The sequence below is a fragment of the Ochotona princeps genome, chromosome 5 (genome assembly GCF_030435755.1).
Source record: "Ochotona princeps isolate mOchPri1 chromosome 5, mOchPri1.hap1, whole genome shotgun sequence".
In the NCBI taxonomy this organism is placed as follows: Eukaryota; Metazoa; Chordata; class Mammalia; order Lagomorpha; family Ochotonidae; genus Ochotona; species Ochotona princeps.
Genome location: NC_080836.1, coordinates 34,818,463 through 34,836,057, shown reverse-complemented (window position 1 = coordinate 34,836,057; position 17,595 = coordinate 34,818,463). Strand labels below are relative to the sequence as shown.

At 38.1% G+C, this 17,595-nt stretch overlaps 1 protein-coding gene across 4 annotated transcripts in view; it reads left to right on the top strand.

Moving 5' to 3' along the window:
• Positions 1–17,595, top strand: part of CACNB4 (calcium voltage-gated channel auxiliary subunit beta 4) — a 269,552-nt gene that overhangs the window by 233,364 nt on the left and 18,593 nt on the right. For 3 of the 4 annotated variants that reach the window (XM_004577170.3, XM_004577166.3, XM_004577167.3), the window contains exons 7-11: positions 210–229; positions 452–532; positions 1,748–1,806; positions 10,158–10,267; positions 14,930–15,081. In XM_004577170.3, coding sequence (XP_004577227.1) covers positions 210–229; positions 452–532; positions 1,748–1,806; positions 10,158–10,267; positions 14,930–15,081 — 422 coding nt within the window. The remainder of the gene's footprint in view (positions 1–209; positions 230–451; positions 533–1,747; positions 1,807–10,157; positions 10,268–14,929; positions 15,082–17,595) is intronic. The other variant, XM_058664480.1, reaches the window with a different exon arrangement.

Sequence of the window (17,595 nt, the reverse complement as noted above, 5' to 3'; positions counted from 1 at the left end):
CAGGGAGGAAGCTGTCTGCTTTTCACATGTGTTCAAAATCAGCACATCCAGAATGAAATAACAGAGATGGACACTTCAGAGTGGGTGATGGGGCAGTCAGGAAGATAATGATAGGGACACATGCCTACTGCATCCATTTTTTAAGGTCGTATACTATCACTTACAGCAATGATATGTTTTGATGTGGTTCTCATTATTGTTTTTTTTAGCAAAACAGAAGCAAAAAGTGGTAAGTTGTGTTTCCTTTTTAAGTCTGTTAAGGTTTTATACATACGTGCCTGCAATGCTTCATTTCAGTGACCCCACTGGCTATAAAATAAGGGATATGCCTCCTTGGTGGGGGGACTCATTGTCATCATTGATGGTTGAACGTGAGCACTGGGAATGTTGTGGCTGTGAAGGAAGCATGCTCAAGCCTAGCTTGTCACATGTGTTAAATCCTCTTTTTCAGACGGAGCACATTCCTCCTTATGATGTCGTGCCATCAATGCGCCCTGTGGTGTTAGTGGGGCCATCTCTGAAAGGTTATGAGGTACAAATATCACCTGTCACTCTTCACTTCTTGATTGAGAATCCCAGGAGCCAGTCATGTGGGTGCTTGCTCCTCCAGAGTCTGGCCACATTTAGGTATTGGTGGAAGCCAGCTCTCAGAATGAGAAGGTGGGAGGGACAATGTGGGATTATGTGACCTTGTGCTCTTCTTTCCATCTTTTATGCATTACCCTATATAGAAATATCTCCCTCAAAACATGTATAATGAAAAGTTGTGGGTCAAAGATTTGTTCAACATTAAATTCAGGGAGAAGGCTTTACTTATCTCAACCATTGCTACTATTATTAGAACTATTAGAGTATGACTAGTACCGGAGAACGTATAAGCAATGTTCCAGCAAACCGAAACTCCTCAAATCTCACCCTGCTGTGTGCTCAAGACATTAGTATGTTCCACCAAATGTGCGTTCTTATTTATTTTACAGGAGATATAAATAAAAAATCACCAAAAACATGGGTGAACTTTGGAGAGGAATTGAATAATATCATGTAGCAAGTAGAGGACTTGCATGTGTAGCATTTTAGATATTGGCTTCTTGACCTGTGCTAGCATGGTTTAAATAGGTGAACGCTAAAATCTGAAAGTGAGATGCCTCCAGGATGCCGTTCCCACTGAGCCTGTACACATTTGTGTACACTCAGTACTCATTTGTTGAACACAAATTAATCTCTTTGGTTTAGATCTAAGCATTCCATCTCTCCTCTCTTTCTGTCAGAGTTGGAAATGTCATAGGGAAATGTGGAAACGAGGTAGACAAAATTCCAGCCATAGGAATAGAGAATTTCCATCAACGGGGATCAATCAGATAATCCCAGCACTGCCTGTGGGATTTTTAGTTGTTCCTCACTGCACTCCAGCACAACTTAGGCATGCCAGTGATGGCCGGCACCTGTGCATGACAGCCTGTCATCTCTGGGTGGCAGTCCTCTCCCCTAATAAGGGCAGAGACTAGAGGTTTGCCTTGGGGCTCTTGAGCACTGTTAGTGTATTCCTCAGCATCTTAGAGGAGAACTAAGGGAAATTTCAGCCACTGGGCTTGGTCACGTGTAAGAAGCTTCTTCCACAATGATTTCCTTTAGGAGCTTGTGATTAAAGTCTCTGTTCAATCCTAGCGCCCTTCCTTTCAACTGCTCTCACATTTGACTTCTCTTTTCTCTCTGTTTGCCTCATTCTCTTGTTCCCACCTCTGCAAAGGTAACAGACATGATGCAGAAAGCCCTCTTTGATTTCCTGAAACACAGGTTTGATGGGAGGTGAGATGTACAGATGTTTTTGTATATTTTTCATTTTCCTGTAACCAAACATTGTATGATAAAAAATGTGTGGAATCTTATTCTCAGCATTTGCAGAAGTTCACTAAAAAGTTAGCATTGCATTTTAGGGGGAAAGGGAAGGAAAGGGCTCTGAAAATATGCAAAATGGCACGAATCTCCAAGGAAAAAGGAACATGAAATATGTTAGCTTTTATTTTTCTTACTTCGTGGTGAAGTCATAAAGTATGTTATATATCTGGTGAATATTGCAGCGATTTGCTGAAGAGGCTGGGCAACACCATTTGAGCTTGTGTTTGCACACTGTGTGTGTGATATGAATATATAAAGCCTTGAATTTGCTCAGAAGGATACAAGAATTGTTTCCATCATAATCATTCCAAAGTGACTATTCCTGGAGGAAATAATACCTTATAGGATGATTAGCTCTGGACTTATTTTCTTGGAAATGATCTTGTAATTCCTACAGTTGCCATGGTCTGTTTTGCGTTTTTCCTACCATGGCCTGTTATTAGTAGTAAAGCTCAACTTTGAACCATCAAGTCATTTGATCATTTGAATGTTGCAAAAGATGTCCATGACAATTTTTGTATTTGGAAGCACGGTGTAAAAAGTCATAATTAACCTAATACTAAGTAGTAGGAGCTTTCACAATGTAGAATGCACTACAAGTAAAAATTGCATGAAAGAAACAGGAGATTTGGAATAACTGACAAAAATTTAAACAGCCCATTTCAAGAAATATGAGTGAGTTTATTTGATTTGTTCCCTTAAATGGACCAAATTATAAAAAGCCAAATATTTTCAAATAGATTTTAATGAAGCTAGTATTTAAGAAAAAATACTCAAAGTACAAATTGTATTTGGCCAAAAAAAAGTCTTTTGGATAATTGTATTAAAGTATTCATTAATTGCTAAGGACTATATATAAAGAAAATAAATAGATTTTATTTTCAGTAATTGAGACTTTAATTAAAAAAATTAAATCTTTCCACACCATTGTGTGAATTTCAAAATACATGAATGTGGGTCACACTAATTTAATAGAATGTGTTTATGATATAAACACAATGGAAGCTTGTTGTTGCTCACTTGCCAATCAAACACGGGTGTTCCTGGCTGAAAAATGGATAGAGAAGGAGAAGGGAGAAAGTGAACAGAAAGATTGTCATTCTGAACCTGTTTCTTGGGGATGATCGCTTGGTCAGCTGGTCTAGGAAAGGAATGTGCAGGATCTGGAGGATGTACAGATGATTTCTTCTGTTTCACCGGATAGAACTTGGTCGTGTCTCCACACCTGGTTGCAAAGGAGGCTGGGAAATACTACCTACCTGTGCATCCAGAAAGATAAAGAAATAGATTGTGTTGAACCAGTTACCCCCTCTGCCAGTGGGTGCAAAGGCTATAAAAGAAAAGCAAATTTTTATCCCATTTTACTCTTTTCAAAAGAAGACATGCAGAGAATGAAGTGGTCAAAGAAAGCAAGTGAGAAGCACTGAAGACTAGAAAATTGAATTTAGAAGGACAGGTAATCTTTCCCTCTGGGCTTTCTTTTCCAACAGCCACACTCAGACAGACAGCCTTCTCCTGTTAAAACAAAACAAATATACGGCTAGCTCTTGGGAGTTGACTTCCTTGAAAGACATTACAGAGAATGAGCTGCACTCTGGCTCTTTAATTGAATAGCCTTGGTCTTGGTCCTGGCCTTAGATGTTTTGATCCATGGCCCTTACCTTCATACAGCTCTCCATGGAGTGAAGGTAGCACACTCTGTTCTTGAGCTTTGCTTGGTGTCATTTGGATTTAACCTGAAGTACCTTCTAACATAGTTTTGAACAATCATCTTTCCTCTGACCCTGTCATAACCCTCAATGTGAACAAATCCTGTAACACAGCTTGGGTTTATGTTAGACTGATTTAGTCCCCACATTACATACCTATAAACAATATTGTTTGAAAGATAGGACTTCGGGATTAAAAGAAAGGATGTTAGATGATTTAGCCAAAGCAAAGAATGATTTGATTATTACACTCAAGCATAAAAACAAAACAAAACAAAAACAAAAACAACAAAAAACAAAACTGATGTCTCCTCCCAAGGCCCATAAAGAGGAAATTCATTTCATAGCAACAGAGAATTATCTTGGATCAAGCAGAATTGTCTGCATCAATTACATACAGTTATCATAGGGATAAAATTAAAATGTCAGTGCCAAGCATTCATGTAGTCTGATGACACAACAGAGAATCTAGAGCAAGAGTCCAGCAGCAATAAAAAGTCATATGGTAGCTGGAGACAGACTCAGCCCTAGAGAAGTCCTTTGTACAACAGAGCTGATAGAGGTCAAAGTTTAGAGCGAGAGTGTGGACTTGCTTTCAAATATTAAAGAGTCCAGCACAGCAGAAAAGCAATGAGTTATTTGCAAGAGTATGTGGAGAAATTGATAAGAAAAAAATTTGCCGATAGGTTCACATAGACTGACAAATCTTCTGTCTGTGAAATACCAGTACATCTGCTGCGTTTTGTTACCAATTAATGAATGAAGAGAAAGACTGGAACCAGCCAAAAGAATAATTCTGCAGAAGGCTGTAGCACAGTAAAGCACATCAGCAATGTTCTCTAATGAACACCTGCTCAGCGTCTAGCAGCTGCGAAGGCAGTAGCCTAGATGAGAAGTCAGTGGAAAGTCCCAGCGCTTTTCAGAAACAGTGAAGGAGAAATCCACTGGTGAAAAGGCTTTCTTCTTCAATACTGCTTTCCAGATCTGGGTTATAAAATCATTTAAAAAAGCTTGGATTGAAGTCCAACACCTTGTCTATAATAGAATCATTGACCGCAGAATATTTTGGATACCTTTGAAATAATTTGAAACAGTTTAGAGCTAGTTATGATGCAGCTCCATTGCTGTCATTGTAATTGTGGGCCCCGATCACTATACCTGTAAGGAAAATGTGGAGTGCAAATGTGAAGGACCCTCTCTATATATGAGTATCTCAATGTATAATGATTTTTATACACAAATCATAAACTAAACCTACAAATTGCTACAATGGCACCAGTGTGGAATTTCTCTCTTCGTTTCAGGCCACACTCATTGGGAGTCATCCAGTCCAGTGTAGTTTGTTCAGTTGACTACATCGGACCATTTGTAGATTGAATGACAAGTAATCAAAGTATTTGCAGTTGGTTAACCTATGTCAATCTTTTCAAATACCCATAAAGTTGTTACTTAAGACTTTTTGATAACTGTCAGTTCAACTTTATGGCATCTGTGAGCTGCTTTGTGACTTAAATGATCATGACCAAAAAAGCTTAAGTGAACACTGTGTAACATACACAGATAGAAACTTAAGCTAAACGAAGCTGCTATTCAAGGAACATATAAAGAGAATCAAAGGATTTGAGAAAAACTGCAAAAAAAGCTAAGAATAAAACTTAGAGCAATTCAGAGAGATGTAAAAATGAAATGGGAATGCTTGATGTTATCACAACACAGCCAAGTCATGCAAGAATGAAAGTAATCTGTAGCTAGAATCAGGTAGAAACTTACCAGCAGTGTTTTCTGTCTCAATCAACATCATTCTCTTAGAATTTCTTTTATGGTTTTATATTCAAATGCAGACTCATCAGACAGAAAAGAAATAATTGACCACTTTATATATCAAATGTAAATACTTAACTTAGGATGTTTTGATTATAGCTGCCCAATCCTCACAGTGTATTATAAATTTCATAGAAGTGGGGAGATACCATGATAGAATGCTAACTTTTGAGGATAGTTTATAGTAGAAGTGTATCTCCTTCAGATCTTCAGATTTCTGATAATTATCTTAAATATATTATGCATATGCCAATTATTCATAAGGGCTATGAATAATTATTTAAGAAGCAAATTTTACATATTTCTTTTCTTGCTACTAATGACAGTTCCATGAGATAGTTATGGCATATCTACTGTTGCATTTTGTTGCTTAGGACACTGAGACTCAAAAGATGTCATGACATGTCCCTGATCAAGCAACAACCAAGAAGATCTATAACGATACTTAAGTTCTGTCAATTTCATCCCTGTCCTCCTAACAATGTGTAGTTCTATACTTTGGAACCCATGCATACTAGAATTCTTTAAATATGTGTACTTATTGGGTCACATGTCAGATGTAACAAGGATCATCTATAAAAGAATATTACGATTAAAATATTACCAACATGAAAATAGTAATTAGTTTTGAATAAATGTGAAAATATTGACAGTAATTCTTTTTCCATAGGAAACCACAGAAAACTCATACTTACATCTCATGTTAGATTACAGCAGTTATAATGAATTCCATAGAAATATGTGGTAGTTGGGTTTAGAGAATTTTAGAGAATATGACTTTGAGTGTTTTCCAAAGAAAATTCCTGCTGCATTCAGTCCTCTAGAGAACTGAAGTATTAGTCCTTCACCTACTGGTGCATAATTACAAAGTATATCACAGAAGGTTCCCAAGAGAACTTCTTAGAGACACAGGAGGGTGCTACAAAGAGTCTGTTGAAAATGAAATTAAAAGAAAAACTTATGAGACAGGTATTTTACTGTGCTTTAAGCTGCAGTTTGGGACACCATATGTCTTAATGGATTAGGGTTCAAATTCTGACTACTCTGCATAGCTTCTTGCTTGGCAGGTAGTGGGTGGTGGCTCAAGTACTTGAGTTCCTGCCACTCAGCTGGGGGACTGGATGGAGTTCCTGAATCCTGGCTTCAGCCTGACTCAGCCAGATATTAGGGCCATTTGGGAGTGAATCAGCAGATTGAAGAGCGTGCTCTCTCTGCCTCTCTGTCTTAATCTCTTTGTGTGTCTCTTCATCTCTATGTCACTCTGCCATTGAAATAAATATTTTTAAGAAATATATTTTGAAAATTTGAATTTATTTTGGTGCAAAAATTTGAAATCCATGTATATGATGAAACTTTATAGAGGTTCACTGATAATAAGCATTATTAAAAATATATGGTTTTTGAAAAATGCATTAAAATTGATATAAAAATATGTCTTCTCAATTCATTTTTTCAGCCAACTCTTTGAAATTCCCTCATATACCAAATAAATTGTAAAAGAGTGTTTTAAGACCTTAGTGGGTGTATGTCATAAAAGAAGAAAAGGTGGCACAATAAGTTTAAAAAAATTATATAAACTTGTCACCACTAAATATTGAGTGAAATTACTTTGTTGAGAAGTCTTTATTAAGAAATGAATTTGGGATTTGAGATCTCTTTTCTATAATAGTAAATATCTTTGCGTAGAAAGAAAAACTACTACTTTGCCTCACTGAAGAGTCCCTAGGACTGTCTCTTTTGTTGAGACAATAAATAGCTTGTGTTACTAAATTTAACTTGTATTTTTACTAGCACATGAAACAGAAAAAGAAAGCCTCTGGTTTTCACACCTCTTCTTCCATTTTTGGCACATTTGAAACCACCTTTCATGTATTTTTAAACTGTGGTTGTGTTTGAAAGTGGCTTTGTAAAATCACTTTTAATATTCAGAAAAAATAAGAGTCTGCATCTCTTGGTAAAGTCTTCACATTCTAAGAATCAAGAGTCACTATTTGACTTGAATAGTACTGGAAAATGAAATTTTCATTTAAGCAAAATAGAATATTGGGCTTTTCAAAATCATTAGTCAAAAAAGTTGAATTTGTCTCTAAACCAACAGACTTGTCCCCAGCCATGTGTTTGGACTGCTCTAGAACATTTGAATGTTTTTATCCAGCATTTCCATTGTTAAACAGGAAACCCAGAAATACACAAAGAAACACACAAATCTTGTTCTGTAAAGAAAAGGAGCTACCCATGATATCTCATGTTCAAAGCTGTACTGACCAACTGAGTAAGGGAAACTCCAGGTGAGGGGTCACATGACCTCCAGCTGACTGAAATCCTCAGCATCTTACAGTGAAAGAGTAGTGTTGCCTGTGCATCTGTGCCCGATGATTTGCGTGCGATCTGAAGACTCAGAGTTGCTGGGGAAGAAAATTCTGGTGTAACAAAATTAGGGGGTCATGTGACCAAGTCTAGCCTGATGCTCAGGAGTGTGGTTTAGACCATCATAGCCTGTAACAAACAGGTCCAGTGCCCTCTCTTTGCCCCAGTTATCTTCTTAATGAGACAAAGTAGTTGTTCTGCTGGTGTTTTCCAATGTCTTTTAGCAGTTGAACATTTTGCAGTAAAATTATATATAAGCCTCAGTGTAGAAAATGGGAATGCGGAAGTATCTGCCTGGCATCGTGGCAGCGACAAAGCTGGAAAGCTGCCATCTCAGCTTCCCTGTAGTACAAAGAATACTTTCTGTGGAAGACAGTTTGAGAATGGACCAGGTAATTATCATGACCTAAAAATTCTCAAAAGTTTAAAAATTAAAAATTCCTTAACTATCTACAGTTTATAAATACACAATCTATTTCGAGGTGCAAGAATCACAAGCCTAGGATATATTAAGGAGTCGTTATTTATTAGCCAAGTTTGGAGATGGTAGTGCTCACGAGAGATTAGCAAATGAAGTCACCCTGGCAATCCAGTCTGAATTGAAACTCTGAGAGGAATGAATGGTCATTACTGTGTTCCAGCATCCCCAGCAATACAAATTAGCCTAAGAGACATGCAGCAGAAAGCCTGGACACGCTTAACAAAGCTGCAAACAGTTGCTTTTTCCTGGCTACTCGGCCCACATTCCATTACTGCTAGGCCTCACCTCTCTTGGAACTCCTGAAAGTACACAAATTAGAAGTGCAAAGCATCTTAGCATTTGCATTTTCACTGACTCCCCTAAGGAGTGGACTGAAAGTGAGGAATACAGACATACAGGGGCCACATTCAGGGGCTACCTCTGTCCTTGGAGTGTATCCACGGGAAGCCAGAGAGCGAACGGGTACTGAGGAGGGCAGGAGTCAGAGTGCAAGAGCAACGGAAGCATGCCACCAAGAGATCAAGCCCCTCCTTATCACGATCCTTTATGGGGGCTTGTTAGTGGAGTGGTTATGCAATAACGTAATACTGCCCCTCTCAGGTTCCAGGTAATGATAGGTGAGTGTCACAGGTGGGCAGTAAGGACCACGCAGATGGGGGAGGTGTCACTTTCAAGCCTGTGATCCTGAACTAGTTGCCTGAAACCACAACAAATCAAGACTGCTTTTCTTGGAGATGGCACCAGAACTTTGACACTATGCTTCATTTTACAGAGTGAAAAAAGACTACTAAATTTTTCCCAAGGCTGCAGGCCACTAAAATCAAGTAAGAATCTTCAGTCAGACAGTTCAATTGTTGCGAATGACTCAACCATTCTTTGATTCAACCCCCAAGGGAGTTTGAAAATGGAGGAGAATGGGTGCACTGAGTATGAAGGGAAAGGGTTCTGCATATCCTATCACCTTTCTGGCACCTCTACTAAGCTGTGAAGATAAGGAAGGCCAGTAGAAAGGAAAATTTTGAATTCTATAGGTAGATAATAATTGGAAGTTGAGCAATCCCAGTTTGAAATAAAGATCTAAAGAGATCCCAGAGAAACATTTTAAGTTCCAGGTATTCTTTGAATCAAATGCACAGAGAACCCTCTCTCCATTTCTTTGTGATGTCTTCATATTATTCTTCCCTTGAGTGATTGCATGACATGTTCTTACCAAGATCCTGGTAGAGTACTTACATTGCCCTCTGTGGTATCTTATACCTGCCATGTAAACTCAGTTACATGCAGAATCCTGTGCCCCCATAAAAGAAACCCTATTTTTCACCTTCTTGCAGCTGAAGTGGGATCCCTTTAGGTCTCTTGAAAGATGCTTCTTGTAAATTAGCTATTAAGCTCAAGGAATACAACTTACCCACCAACTGGTAGATTATATTTGATAATCACAATGAATAAGGTTTACTCCTGTTGACTAGCAGCATTGAAATGCTGAGCAGAACATTTGTGGTTCCTGAAGGTCTTGTTCAAGAGCAGATCAAGTGTGAGTTGTGGGGAAAGTGTATTGCTGTTTCCTAGAAGTGCCTGGTTTATTTCCCCTGCTGTGGTGAACGTTGTAAAGAGCTCGGGAAGGCACATCATGATGAAGGAAAGAGCGTTTTTTTATTGGGGTACTTTTGCTGCTGTTAAATGGCCAGAACTTTTCTGCATTCTGCTCTGCTTGTGTTTTAGCACTAGGTGAAACCTGTTTAAAAGCTCATGGCCAGTGTTTATGAAACTGCCTCTACTGCAGTATGTTAAATGGTTTTTAAGACCTGTAGTTATACATCACTTGGAGAACCCATCATATTTTGTTTTTACTGACTTGTTATGGTCTGTGCTTCTGTTCATAGGATATCAATAACGAGAGTGACAGCTGACATTTCTCTTGCTAAGAGATCTGTGCTAAATAATCCCAGCAAGAGAGCAATAATTGAACGTTCGAACACCCGGTCCAGCTTAGGTAAGCTGCTCAAATGTGGTTCTGCTTCAAGCTGTGCTCTCAGACCAGGATGACACCTGGTGTGTTTGTGAATGTCTTTTCCTATTTGCTCCCTGTTCTAAATGGAGAAATGATTGACAGAAGAGAATGGGCACATGGGGAGAGTGGGGAGACCTGTCCTGCAGCAACCAGAGCCTGCTCTCTGTCAGCTCCAGTCAGTTAGCTAATTAGTAGTTTGGTGGGAAGGATGCTCAAGGGGGCCCTCCTGGTCTGCTGCTGCCTACCCATGTGAAACCGCTTGTCTCTTCTTTGCCTAAGCTTCTCAAAGAGGCTAATAATATCTGTCATACCTGAGTCACAGTTGAAATGAAAGGAAATGAGATGCCCAGCCTTTGTAGATATTTATACGCTCAGAGAGCTAAATACTGGTGTTCTTAGTATTGCTTCTGCTGCCAGCTGGTATCACACAGATTAGTCACATCTTTACATGGAAATGACAGGCAACATTAATAACATGTGGAGAATGCAAGCATGTATTTTCTGAGGTGCCAGTCTCTACACTGCTAGGACTGATGAAGCATGTTGATCATCTGAAAAACCGTTACTGGTCTCTGTTACCCCCAGACTGATGTCATCCCCCCAAAACTTCCTAGGAGTCTTTTTTCTATTTACATTCTGAGAAGAATTTAGCTAGGAAACATAGGGCTCTTCTATACCTTCACTTCTTTGTAAACTGTTGAAGTGAGTTCTTTTATCTTTCTATGTCTGTGTCTGTATCTATATCTAATATGATATAAAGCTTAGAAATGGTGTTAAAAGTTTCCAAGATAGGGTGCACACATTAATATCTCACCCAGAATCCACTGATGTCTGTGCCTTGACCCTGAGCTATGGATTGTGCAAGTCGATGAAAAGATACGGTAGCATTGCTGTATCCCTCTTCTAGGATTGGCACACAGTCATTGGTAATAAATGCTTTTTGGAGGGCTGCTTTTTTGAAAGAATGTGAAACATACCAAATGGAATGATAAAGGCATTTCCTTTTTGAGTCCTGTACCAGGAGACTCCACATGCAAAGGAAACATTCTTACTAGCACGGTAATAATTGAACATTGAGGAGATGAAAATGACAGTGTTGATGGTGAATCAGACTAAGTAACAAACTAAAGTCAAATAAATGTCACTGATAATCAGGATGTTTGGTTGGGTTTAAGATTTCTCAACCAAGCATCTGTTCTCTGTTCTTTCTCCATCCTTCTATCATAGCATCTGACTTTTAATCATTCCTTCTGTACATGTCTGATGAGAGGCTATAGGACACTGAAAATCAGAAGCTTGATTGCCTAACTCCTTCCACCACCCCCACAGGCAGAGGTTTCATGGATATTTATTAAGACAGTTTTCATAATCTTGTCACCTGTTGTCAGGCAGAAGGGTGGGTGGGCTGGGATAATGTAAATATTGATGAAGAAATGAAGTAGATCTCAGTGACTCTGTTAAATCATTAATCCACAACCATTATAGTTAATTTAATGGCAACCTATTATGTGTGACCTATTTAATATCCTTTTGTATGCTTATTAATATGTGGCTATAGATTCCTTCATCAAATGTTATGTACCAAGCATTACAATAGAGTCAGAAAATGACAACAAGCATCAGCAGAATATTTTACTCCTGGGGGGGCGGAAGGAACAGATGGTTAAACTACTCTGGAATAATGAAATTAAAAACAGAGCTAGCCAGGAAGTATGAAGGAGGATTGGGGATGAGAAGCGTGTGAAGAGACATCATAGAAGTTAGGGTTAGCTTGTTCCTTGAAGCAGACGAGAATACACAAAGACATTAGCACATTAATAAAAGCACTGAGGTTGAGAAACAAGTGGATGTGTGCATAGCATGCTTAGAAGTGGAGAATGTGGGTGTGGTTTTGGAGTAATAGAAGGATAGATTTAAAAAGTAGGTTAAGCCAATGCATCAGGGCTCTAGTGTGCCTTGCAAAGAAATCTGCAAAGAGATACCATGAAGTGTTTATTTTTCAATACGTTAGTAAACCCTACATTCAAAATGTTTTTCTGTAGCCAAATAAATTTAGAAATGATGGTTAAACAATTGGAAGATCCTTCACTGTTAGACTTCTTAAGATACAAGGAGTCACTTGTCCAGTTTCTTAAAATTGACAGCTTGAAATTCCGCTAAGTGCTATTCGAGTATGCAGCTTTTCCCTTGTTAAAACTCCCTACTTCTCCTAAGATATGAGATGTCTGTTCAAGGGTACCTATTGGGGAAGAATGTTAGATTAGGTCTTAGGAAAGCATTGACATTACCTACACTCAGAAATACGAGTAGACTTGAGTGTAAGGACGATCACTGATGAAAGGGCTCCCGGAGAGAACTACCAATAATGATCAGATTTTACAAATGTTCTTTGAGGTCCTCCAGCAGTGTGAGTCCATGACTGCCCAGAGCTCCTCTGGGCTGGAATGGGATTCTGAGGAGACTTGTATTTGAACTCCCCTGAGAATTAATTTAGGCATCAAGTCAAAATTGCTTTGTTGAAATCTTTTTCTTTAAGAAAATTAGCTAAGTAGATAAATATGCCTATCTGTTTCTCTCACCTGTAATTTCTGTTTGGCAGTCTTTAGAATATTACCCAGATGTTGGACCCGCCCTGTATTTGGTAAGGCTCTGCGGCTTCCTGACGCACTCAGCCTAAGTACCTCTCTGCTTATGCCAGCAGAGTGCCCATTGCCCAAGGGTTTGTGTTGGCTAAGCAGTAGGTGTGCCTGTCCTCTGCTGCTGTCAGAGCCACCCTTACGTTCCTCGCTTGTACAGAGGAAATAAGGCCCAGGTGTTTCTGAGTCATTTACAGAGACCCAGAGTGCCTCAGGGGAACTATGTACCAGGGCAGCCCCGTTCGTGTCTCTACCTTTCTACTGAATCAAGAATACTGTGTTCAGATGTGAAGCTGAAACAATAGAGACTCATTCTGCTTCAGTCCTGGCCAGGAGCTTCTTTAAGCCAGTGGCAGTTTAATGAAACAATCAATGAAAAACATACTCAACAGCTGAGGCTGAATTTTGCAACTATAAAAGTTGACTTTATGTTTCAAATCTCTACCTTAAGAAAAACTTTTTGTTTCAGATGTGTGAGGGGAAAGGTAAATTTTGTTTATAATTACTAAAAAAATAAGTACAATTTCAGAAAATGATGACAAATCTTTGTCCAGTTTCATTACGTTGATGTCTTTTGAGAGGTGATCATCTTTCAACCACAATATGAAATATTTAAAGCCTTTGACATTAAATAATATGAAAAGTGATAGATACATTTACTCTCCAAGGTCACAATCTTTTAAAAGATTTATTTTATTGCAAAGTCAGATATACAGAGAGGAGGAGAGAGAGAGAGGAATACAAGCTCACAATTTTTAATACATATCATGTGTTAAACATCAGAGATTCTATGAAAAAGGATTTTAAGATACTGTACAAAGTTAAAAAATAAAGTCTTATGATAGTCTGGTATTCATGATCTCATGATAAATCTTTTTTCATTAAAGAAGGAAGAATTTATTGCTGGGGGTTGTGAACTTATATAATCAATAAGCATAGAAGATCATAGCATGAATTATTTTCATTGAGGATATTTAGAGCAACAATTAACTTTTTCCTAAGCCATCTTTGAAATGATTTAAATTAGGTAGTTTTGTCTACCTTTTCTGTTCTTCAGAGCAGATTGCAATACTATTAGAGTGTGTCTTTTGTCATAAATAGATGAAATGAAGTCATCTCTCTAAAATGGAGTCACTTAATGCAAGCATTGAGTATGACCATGTTTAGTTTTTAGCTATGTATATATTAATTTTGCATGAAATATGTTTGGTTTTTCAGAAATCTTGCTTTTTATATAATCTTTTCCTTTAAAAATGGGTGGATTAATTCACATATTTGAAAAGAATTAGATTTTATTTTGACCAGACTCATGTATGTATTTAGGTCACTTAGCTGTTATAGCCAACCAGATTGATTTGAAATAGATGAGCTACAGCATTTTAATATAAATTGTTTTAGTTTTGTTTTTATTTTTAACGCTGAAAATAATTATGCCTTAACCTAGTCTACTCACTCACTCTAATACTTCCATTCATCCAGACCTAGCAATACAATAGTTGGCAGAAGATAGATGGATAGGTAGATAGATAGAGATAGGTCACAACAACCAAGGTGTGAGATTCTTTTTTAAAAGAAAAAGATCCACAGAATTTTAATATATAATATGTTGATAGAAATGTTATGTGTAATTTATTTTCCAAGTATGTTACTTTACATTATGTTTCAGTTGCTTCTTCAATATAGTCTTAGCATCTGTAGTTAGAAATGAAAGTTCTTTAGAAAAAAAGTGATAATCAAAAGAGAAAAAAAAGCCACCATAACTATATAAATAGCTAAAACTCAGGTGGAGCACAAGAATCAAGTCAAGAAAATGTCTCAGTTTTCTCCCTTGATTGGTTTTATGCAAAACTCAACCTATCTTTAGAAAAGATCTTGAATTAGACAAGTCTGTGAACATTCAAAATGTTTTTATGCAATGTAAACAAATATAGCTGAAGGATTTGCTATTTAATTTAAGTACTAATTAATGAAATATCTAAAACTTGTTGCATACTTATTCTCCTTTCAGCGGAAGTACAAAGTGAAATTGAAAGAATCTTTGAGCTGGCAAGATCTTTGCAACTGGTTGTACTTGATGCAGACACAATCAATCACCCAGCACAACTTATCAAGACTTCTTTAGCACCAATTATTGTTCATGTAAAAGTCTCATCACCAAAGGTAATTAGTTCATCTCTGTTCTTTTTTTTTTTTAATTTAAAAAATTCTTTGATTACATACAAGGAGACAGAGAGCTCCCATCTGCTGATTCATTCTCTACTGCCCACAATAGCTGTTGCTGGGCTGTGTTGAGCCCAGAAGCTGGGAACTTAATCCAGTGTCCCTTATGGGAGGCAGGAACCCAACCATTTGAGCTGTTACTTGATGCCTCCCAGAGTGTGCATTAGCAAGAAGTTAGAATCAGAAGCAGAGCTCGGATTGGAATCCAAGCTCTCTGTGGTGGGATTGATTTCCAGCTAGCTTGTTTTCCAAATATCCAACTTAGAATATTCTTTTCTCTGTGTTGGTTTTTGTTGTTGTTACTGACAAGGAGAACATCTTCTTGAGACACAGTAAGCACATTTTAAAATTCAAAGTGTACTGATTCTAGGAATTCTGAGATAACAAGTAGAAAAATAGTCTATTCCTTGAAGAAGTTACTGTGTATTTGGGTCCCAAACTGATAATTGTGCAAGTGTATGATAACAACAAAAATTAAGAGAAATGAGAAGAGGACACTAACATTCTTTTTTTTCAAAAAAGACTTATTTATTTTTATCAGTAAGCCAGAATTACAGGGAGAAGGAGAGATAGAGAGAAATGCATCTTCTGTTAGCAGGTTCACTCTCCAAGTGGCCACAGTGGCTGCAGCTGAGCCCATTCAAAGCCAGAAACTTCTTTAGGGTCTCCCATATGAGTGCAGTGTCCCAAGGCTTTGGGCCATCCTTGACTGCTACTTCAGGCCACAAGCAGGAAGCTGGATGGCAAGTGCAGCAGCCAGGATAGAAACCAGCAGCCATGTGGGATCCTGGCATGTGCAAGGCAGGGATTTAGCCAGTAGGCTACCACACTGGGCCCACTAACATTCTTTATAGATTCCAGCTTGATAATTTTTTTTTTAATGACAGTGATCCTTGTGTCCCTTGTATTCCTTCAGAACAGTAAGTGTACTAGGTCAAATGCCTTGTGTGTAACCCTATCAGCGTGCCTAAGTTCAAAAACCAGCTCCAGCTCTGAATTTCAGCTTCCTTCTAATATAGATTGTCGGAGGCAGTAGCATGGCTCAATTATTGGACTCCTGCCAACCACATAGGATTCTTGGATTATATTCCAAGCTTCCAGCTTTGATGTAGCTTAACTCCAGCTGTTGCATGGATCTGACAATGAGCCAGCAGATTGGAGATTCTCTCTCTCTCTCTCTCTCTCTCTCTCTCCCCCACACACACACTTTTCTCTATGTGTGTGCCTCAAATAGATAAATATTTAGTTAAAAATATTTATATTTATTGTGCATGAAATAAAATATTGTAAACATCTCATGTGGAACTGTTACACTCTGACATTTGTGCTTAGGTTGGTTTCTTTTTTTTTTTATTAATTACAGTGGGAAATTTGCTATGTATTTTTATGCCATTGGTACAGATAAAAACAAAAGTGAGGCAGTCCAAATTGGTCTCTCGGTTTGAATATCTCACTTTCCTAGAAAATTAATATGAAATAGACACCCCTAGGAGATGTTACCAGTTTTTTTAAAGAGTTTCCTAGAGTTAATTTTAGTGTATAAATTCAGATTCAACTCCCAGCCAGAATTGAATCTTTTCTCAAGAATGGAAGAAGTTTTAAGAAGCTATGCCATCCTGTAACCCCCCTTAAGTCCTTCTAAAGTTCTCTGTGTAAACTTGGGTATATTGACCAAACCAAGGCCTTTAGGAATCAATAGAAAAGACTGATGTTTCTGTGACCACCTGCAAATCCATTTTAATTCAGAGCTCTGGGGGTTTCAAGCACCCCTCTTTGCAGTGGAGGGAAGGTCACCACATGCCCTGCCCTGATTCTTCTGGTGTCCCTGTGGACAGGAACAGGAACTCTTATGGACCTGAGTATCTTCCTAGAACCTCAGAGACAAACACTGTTTTGAAGGGGAGGAATCTGTTTCAGAAAAAAACAAAATTAAAAGAGACTTACATTGGCAAATTCAGTTATAGCAATGGCCAAAAGACATACATGTATCACTGATTCCAAAACAAATTTTTGACCTCCATTTCTAATCAAGAAGTAGTGTAATTAATGTAAAATCAAAGTGGACTGGCTCATAAATATCAGTGACAGAAAAGATCAAACATGGAAGTGACTGCTGCATTTACTTGACATGGAAGTACTGAACCAGAATGTTACTCAAAGAAATAATATCAAAAATTACTCAACATAAATGACCTGGTACAGTCTAGTTCTTCTACTTGTGCAAGGTTCACTTTGAAACAAAGATTTCAAAATCTAGGGTGGAAACTCAGTATTCTGAGAATTCACAGGAGCTAAAATAGGATACAATCCAGGGTAGGGGGATGGTGTCGTCTTGGAATGCATAGGTGTACAATTTCACACATTGTATGTTATCTAATACTCAGGGCTGAGCAGGCTATTTAAAAAAAAGATCTTGGCCCAGCGCAGTAGCCTAGTGCCTAGTGCCACACCTTG